Source organism: Lycium barbarum, chromosome 11 (genome assembly GCF_019175385.1).
Source record: "Lycium barbarum isolate Lr01 chromosome 11, ASM1917538v2, whole genome shotgun sequence".
Classification (NCBI taxonomy): Eukaryota; Viridiplantae; Streptophyta; class Magnoliopsida; order Solanales; family Solanaceae; genus Lycium; species Lycium barbarum.
This window is the reverse complement of record NC_083347.1, coordinates 104,507,232-104,515,822: the sequence shown is the minus strand read 5'-3', so window position 1 is coordinate 104,515,822 and position 8,591 is coordinate 104,507,232. Positions and strand designations below refer to the sequence as shown.

The window sequence follows — 8,591 nt, the reverse complement described above, 5'->3', positions numbered from 1 at the left end:
AAGTGATATTTCTCTATCAATAGTTGCTAAACATTTGGAGTTCTTATTGTTACAAGTTTGTCGCTTTTCCTTTATAATTTAATTACTACTAATTTATAAAGGAAAAACGACAAACTTGTAACAATAAGAACTTCAAATGTTTAGCAACTATTGATAGAGAAATATCACTTAAAATAAAAAAATAAAAAAAGAGCTTTGAAAATAAAATTTATTGTTGTTGCAGTTCTAATAAAATAAATAAATTGAAGGAAAAAAAGATATATTATTTGTATTCCTATTTTGCCCTCATGATAAATTTATAAAAAGGGTGAATTTATTGTTTTGCAAGGAAATAAAGAGATTGGGGTTTAAATCATAAAAAAAAAATAGGATAGAGTGCAAGTTGAAAAAAAGAGCACACATTAAGGGTGCAAAATGCCACGGACTCGAAATATTTATAGGTGTAGGAAATATCCCAAATAAAATAAGTGAGTCCAATTCGAAATAGGAAGAAGTGGGATCCTCAAAGTGCACTGTGTGGAGGCCAGCAGTACGTTTTCTTTTCTTTTCCTTTTTTCCAGAAAGAACAATCTTATGGCTTATATATTCTGTAGCCCAAACGACAATTTTTGCCCTTGTCCCAGTTAAGCTAGGAATCAAATTAAGCTTACTATTACCCAATAAATATTTGTGGCGCACTTTGGTCATGCCTTTCCATATTAAGCAAGATTTACTTTAGCAAAAGCTCTTCTCACGTTGTGCTTTGGATCCAACAAGTAAACACTAGTTCTGACAAGGCAGTATGTGATACTTGCCATGAAATTCTTTTTCCAATTATAAAACTTTACGTCTTCTTTTTCCAATTTTTGCTCCAAATGACTTCAATTTTGTAATTCTTTATTCCTACACAATAAAAATATAATATTAAGCATGAAGCAATATAATTTATACTCAAAAGACAATTAAAAGTACTAAAATGTGAGACAATAATGGCTAAATATATGCATTTTTGCCTAACCTCAGTATCCAGGAAGGAATGGTGTTCTATCCAAAATTTCAAGAACCTAAAAGGTTTGAAAATTTTGGAGCCTCAGTTCCAAGAGTAATGAGGAGTGAGTAATGAGGAGTGGGGCATGATCTGAGCCAGTTCTGGCCAAATGCTCCACTTTTATATTACTAAACCATTGCTGCAAGTGTGAGTTAGTGAAAACTCTATCCAATCTTTCAAATATGCAATCATCTCCTGCCCTTCCATTCCACCAAGTAAATGGGCTCCCTTTAAAATCGGCGTCCACTGTCTCACATGAATTGATACAAAATGCAAAGTCCTCATAATCTTGTGGGATTACAAGATTCCCACCTATCTTCTCATCTCCATTCAGGACAACATTAAAATCTCCTCCAACCAACCAAGGTGCATCTATATTACCAACAAGTTGGTATATACTGTCCCATAATTGCAATCTCTCAGTATCATCACACTTAGCATACACCATGGTAGTTACCAAGAACCTGTTTTCCTCATGAATAAATAAATTCAAAGTGATTTCCTGGGGAGTATCTGAAATGATTTTCATATCTGTATCCTCATTCACAAAGAACCAAATCTTCCCATTACAATTTGTCCCTGCAGTCTTCATTCCTAACCTCCTTTGATATTTCTGTATCTACCTAGCTTGTTGAAAAGGTTCCAACAAAACTATAAATAAGAATTTGTGATGTGATGCCTATGTAACATTTGAAGCCTATGGAAAGCTTGTTGTGTACTCACTGATCTTATATTCCAAATAAAGGCTTCAATAACCATTTAAAAGAGATTTTATTTGTTGCAGCTCTCTTTGGCATAACCCTGATTGGTTGTTGTATCTCAACAGCATTAGCCTTTTTGCCTTTCTTTATAGTTTTACACCTTGACTTAGGAGAAACACCAGCTTCAATGCTCACTTGTTCAAGATTATGATCCACAAATTCCTCCAAGTCTTCCGTGTTACTTAAGACTTTCTCCTTTCCTGCATTAGAACTACTTCCCGCTGCCACCACTTTACGAGCTACTATATCATTAAGTCTCTTCACAAGTGAACCATTGCTAAGGATAGCCAAAGGTTGAATTGTACCAGAACTAATGACTAATGACAATATCAGTAGATGTTGTCATCTCAAGATCAAATAAAGAAGAAGGTTGTATGGCCTTGCCATCATCTGTGCCATCATCCTTGCCTTTCTTTATACTTTTACACCTTTTTGCCTTTCTTTATACTTTTACACCTTTTTGCCTTTCTTTATACTTTTACACCTTGACAAGTGTCACATCAAATAAATGGGATATTCGTTTAAACAAGAGATAATGGTAAACCACACTTAAATTATTATATTTTTGGCAAGTTTCACATCCGACTATCAGTTAATTCTTTTTCCTGAACTATCACAATCTATATATAATATATTAAAACACACCTTGAAACTCAACTAGGTGTGTTTTAATACATTAGTCTTTGATGCACGTGTGTCCTATACTATCGGTACAAACTTTTTAAAATAATATAAATAATATTTGAATAAGTAATTGATGAGTTACATGAAATTTGAAAAGAAAAAGTGTAACCTCAAAATAATGAATGGTGTGCTAATTCTATTTATTGCAGTGTCATTGCAAAGCACAATCATACTGCTAAAAGCAACTAAATGAAGTTGAAATCATGAAATGATATTCTTCTCTTCTGCAGAAAGAAATATTTTTTTAGTATACAATCAATGAATTGGTATAACCTTTTTTTATGCGGTTCTTCTAATATTTCAGATATCCACATTCAATAGAAAAGTGAAGAAGTTTAACCCTCCTCTGCAGCACCTTCAGAAGTTTCGCAAGTGGTAACTCACAATCGCCTTCATGTGTTGCGACGGTACCTATGATCCGCATGATTAAAAGACAAAACTAGATATTAAATATTTTTCAAAAATATGCAGTAGCCATGAATTTAGAAGAATCAAATTTTGTCCTAACCTCTAAATTCTAGATATCTTCGTAGGAAGAGAGAGCATCAACGTGAAAGCATAACATGAAAGTTGATGAAATAGATAATTTAGGAAATACGATTATACGGCAGCCGCTGTGAAAGAATTACACAGGCTGACAATAGATATAATCCATATGAAGAGAGATAAACATGAAGCACAATTGGGACAATATTTTTAAATATGTGAAAGAAGTAGAAATGGGTGATTAAAAATAAAGCTCAAGAACTTCAAAAATATGATTTGCCTTGGTCTGTGCGTGAGAGACGTGGATGACTGTCAGCCAACTTCTCAAAATCTCCAATTTCATGAATGGCATCCACAACTTGTCATCGCTTATAGACTTGTAGTGGTTTAGTTAGTAACTGCACTATTTCTTCTCACGGTTTCCTTTCACACATTTTCTACGTTTATCTTGTGAGATGAATATTTATCACCAACATCACTGCATCATCAATTAATAACAAAGACTTTTGGGCTCTTTAATAGAAGCCAAACAGTTGTTTCTCCTACACAAACTGTTGGTATATATTAGGAATAACTAGTGAAAATGTTCACGCTTCGCGCGGTCATATAATACATCAACCAATTCATAATTATATCATGTTTTTAAATTTTTATTGACGTAGAAGATCCTTAATCGTTAAAGAATTTAAATAAAATTAGTGAACTTTGTTGATTTATGTTAAGAAATTCGTGGAAGTTAGTATAAATATAGAATTAACTTTCATCTTCCTAAGAAAATGAAACCAAACTCAAATTTTGGAGGATTACAAAATTAATACATATGAGTCAAATTTTTACTGAGGTAAGCAAACAATAAAAAGTAATGTATATTCATATTAAATGAAAAGTCATGTTTGTATATAATTCATTGAGGTAAGCAAAATCAGAACTTTTTTATCTCCTTCACCCTTCACCCTTCGCAATTCTCTATCTCCTATTGTCTCGTTTCATTCTTCTATTTAGAGAGCTAGAATTCAAATAGAATTGAAGGAAAATGAATGTGATAAGACAGAACTAAATTCTATTTGAATTCCACCTTGTAAATAAGGATAATCAATATGACAAATAAAATAATTTCATTTTAATTTTACACTTCACTTTTCTATAACATCAACAGATTGTAGTCATTCAAATGACAATTTTAATTCATATGTAGTGAAACCTCAAATTTCTCACACTACACCCATTCACAGGCAAAGGGATTTATATAATTCAAAACACATTATGTTGATACTTTTTCGAGACACAACTTGTTAATATTTAAAAAAAAAAAAATAGGAAGACAATACTACAAATTATCAAGACACTTCACATTCAACCACTAAAACATTGGAATAAGTAACCTCATATTTATCCATATTTATTGAAGGCTTTACAATTTTTTAAAATAAACAATAGAGCCTAGCAAGCAAATTTTAAAAATAAGGTGTTGTTCGCCGCTATACTATTAGTAAATATCTCTTGTTCGAAGAATATTGTCGTAATCTCAATATCTATAAGTCCAATGTGTTAGTGTCGCACATGACGCTGAAAACATATGAGTTATCCCGCAGCAAAAGAATCTAAACGATTAAATGATTTTACTGTAAACAATGAATACCCTATATATTTCTCTTCAGAATATCCTCAGCTCATGAGGACTGCAAAAGGCCAAAATAGGAACAATTAAATTGGCGACAAAAATGTGACGCAATGCATGGAAAATAAAGTGTTACGAAAGAGAATCAAATTTAAAGAATTATGAATATTATAAGAGAAACAAACTTAGACAATTAAGAAAAATGAAGAGAATAGATTGAAGAAAGTTAGACAAATTATTCTTAACCTCCAAGCACATAAAAATGCAAACTTAGACAATTAAGAAAAATGAACAGAGTTAGACAAATTATTCTTAACCTCCAAGCACATAAAAAAATTATATATTAATTATGATTAGGATAATCTAACATATGATGCACTTATCAACGCTGGAAAAGTCTATCAACATTGCGCATTGTAGATTCGTGTTTTTATAGTAGTACCCATATATTTCGTGTGATTCGAAGAACATACATCCTTGGAAGTATCATGAAAGTAGTTGTTATTTTTGTAACCTATATTAGAATTAAAATTATCTGATACTTTTTATATAAACTTTTATCACGATTCTGAAAGATTTATCAAGTAACGTAAATTAAAAAATTAATCTTTTGACCTTTTTAAAATTTGGGAATGAACAGATTGGTCCTCTAACTTTTCATAAAAATGAATATGGGACATGTAAAGTTTAAAAAAGATTAATGTTGAGTCTATTCTACAACATATAGCTTAATATCTATAAAAACCTACAAAAAGTCATTTGTTTGAATGAATGAAAAATAATTAATGATAACTTATTTAAAATGCATATCGTCTTTTACTCTTTCGTTATATCCTGACTCTTTCAAGTTTATGTTTTAACTAATTTGACTTGTAATATCATACTATACTTAATTTGCCCTATTTTCTAACTATTTTCACAACCCGTGCTCTTCTTATGGAAACAAAATTATGAATAATTTTATTAATATGATAAAAAAAAAAAAAAAATGATAAATTTAAAAAAAAATGAATTCTTTTGCTAATAATGTAATTCAAAGACTTAATTATTTGGTCACAACATTAAATGAAATTATCTATTCTTATTGATTCAAATAATTTAATTAGATAATCTGTAATATTAATGTTTAACTTTAATTATAATTTTATCCAATGTAAATTTTATTTTTGATGAGTAAAAAAAATTATTTCTCCTAATTGTTGAGTGTGGTTAAAACATTATACAACAAATCGACGAAGAAAAAAATATTGTTTGAGTAGGAAATGAGTTCGGATATAATATTAGATGTATAATAGTTCATATTCAAAAGTAAATGGAATGAATTATAGTTATGTTATGTTGTTCAAATGATTTTTTTATGTTTATATTGTTTAAATGAATAATTAATTATCAAATTCCTAAATATTGATTAAAAAAAATATCTACACTACAATTACGCCGATTACTCCTCAATTGAAGTGAATGTACATTCCCATCTATAGGAGAAAAATAGGCTTGAGTTATTTTGCACGGTACTCATTCCGATCTTAGTTAGTTACTTATTCTAGCACTAAACAATAAACAATTAAAACTCAAGAAAGTAATTTACCTACATAAAACATGGAATGAATTTTCCTTGTTAATTCTCAAAAAGAAAGTTAAACCAACTGAAATTTTAAGGTGCTATATAAGGGCTTTCTAGCACGCTAATTATAGACAGCCGCCGTTAGCATAAATTTTCCTGTAATGTTTTTGTTTAAAAATTGCATTATCATTCTTAGTTCCTTAGTAGATCCAGCTTTAACTATTTGATAGAAAATGGCCTTGGATCTCAAAGGAGACATATCCAATTTCAACGTGACTTTCACTTTAGACTTCAAAGTCTTACATAGTTCAAACATCAAATAAGGATCCTTATTAGGTAAAAATCTTAATTAAGATCCTAATTATTTTATTAATCCTAAATATTACGACTTTTTACTGAAACTTCAAATAATGAAAGATTGAATAATGAAAGATTGAATAATTAAAATTTTAGTTGATTTTAAAATCTTAAATATCAAAAATAACAATTAAATTAAGATTCTCTCCAATAATGAGTTATAAAAGTCACTTAGATATTTTTTAAGAAAATATGCTTGAATTACTAAATAAAATTACGATATTATTAAATAAAATGTAAATCCTATAAATGATGAATGTTGGTTTCATTTAGCTCTATAAAGGAAGAAATTATGCAGAAAAGTCTTTCAGTAATTTATTGAATTCCATGGGAATATCTTATTATGTCTTCAATTTTTTTATTTTTTATTTTAAATTCTTCAGTTTTGTTACATCATTTAAAAAGGAAATAATTTATATAATATAATTAAAAATTTAATAAAAGTACTAATTTTAAGACTTACATATTCCAAATAAATAAAATTTAATAAATAAATTCTAAGCGATTTCCAAGTCTTAAATATGGAAAATTAATATGAAAAAATTATAGTTATGTTAAATAGTTCAAATAATTTTTTCTTTTATAATAAGGTGAAAAATTAATCGATTTTCCAAGTCCTAAATATTAAGACTTCCAACATAGTTAAGATAAGGAAAAAATTAATAGTAAAATTTTAATTTTTTTAAAATAATTTAAATATTGTTCAATTTGGAATCTACTTTTAAATATTAAAAAGATCGACTAATATTTTGTTGCACACATAGCAATTATAGCTAAAAATAATCTAGATGACAAAAAGAGGAGGAGAAGAAGAGCCTGTTTGGATGGGCTTATGTCTTTAAGCTGAAAACAACTTATAAGCCAAAAAACAAAAGTTGGGGTAGTCCAACTTATTTTTTTTTGGCTTATAAGTTATTTTCAGCTTATAAGCTGCTTTAGATAAGTTAAGTCAAATGGACTCAATTATTTTTTTGAGCTTATTTTAAGCACAAAATGACTTTAAGCTGGTCAGCCAAACACTCAAAAAAGCTAAAAACAGCTTATAAGCCAACTTATAAGCCAATCCAAACGGGCTCGAAGTAGAGAAGCATGTACTCAAACTTCAAAGAGTTAATGAATGCATGTGGCTAGAGAGGAGCTCTTTTTATAAATTAACAATGATAATGTTTTGATATTTTTCGAACGTGATGAATTTTCTTTTTTAACTCAAAGTCTCAAACAACATAACTTCTTATTCCAAAAAATATTGAATTCCATGGGTAATAACTTATAAAAAAAGAAAAGCATATCATTTTAAAGAAAAAGAAAATTGTGAATATTAATCACAAGAACTCTATATTGAAGTTACGTCAGCATTTTCTTTTTTTTCCCAAAAAATAATTGAATTGAATGGTCAATAATAATAGGAAAAAAACTTAAACGGGAAATCAAAATGTTCTTCCAAAAACATTAAAAACAACAATAAACTAAATCAAGCAATTAGCAAATTGTTGTTACTCGTTAGCAGCAGAAAAAAAAAACAATTTAAATATGGAGGAACTCATATGTCATAAAAACAAAGCTTAAAGCACAACAGAAAAAAGAAGAAGCTTAAAGAACAAGAGGAAAAAAATACGAAGGTTAAAAAACTCACCCCCTATGGTCTGTGGAGCAATTCATCGTTAGCAAATTTGCGAGAGATCAGTTAGTAGGTTTTATATTATTAGGTAAATATTATATTCAAGTACGGAAAGAATTGACATAAGGTAAAACACTAAAACCTATATAAATTCCTAAATATTAGACTCCCTACATAATTTAAATAAGGAAAGATTTGTAATTATAAGTTAATTAATTTCAGAATCTTAAATAATTATGAAAAGATCATGGTAATATCACGTTTTAGTCTTTGAAGACAAGTGTTATAGTTCAAATAGGAATGAATTTATTTATGGTACAATCTTAATTATTTTCAAACTGTCAAATATTTAGGACTTCTTATATTTGAGATTTTAGTATTTTTAATATTAAAAAAATAATGAAATGACTATTTTATCTATTGTAGAGTCTTTTAATAAAGGGCAAAAAGTTCAATTAACATTTGTAAGATCCTTC

The 8,591-nt window shown here is 28.8% G+C and overlaps 1 protein-coding gene across 1 annotated transcript; it reads right to left on the bottom strand.

Moving 5' to 3' along the window:
- Positions 1–1,043: 1,043 nt before the first annotated feature.
- LOC132620056 (uncharacterized) lies at positions 1,044–1,619 on the bottom strand. Its single transcript, XM_060334780.1, has one exon. The coding sequence runs from the start codon at positions 1,617–1,619 to the stop codon at positions 1,044–1,046; it is 576 nt and encodes a 191-aa protein (XP_060190763.1).
- Between the last annotated feature and the right edge of the window lie 6,972 nt (positions 1,620–8,591).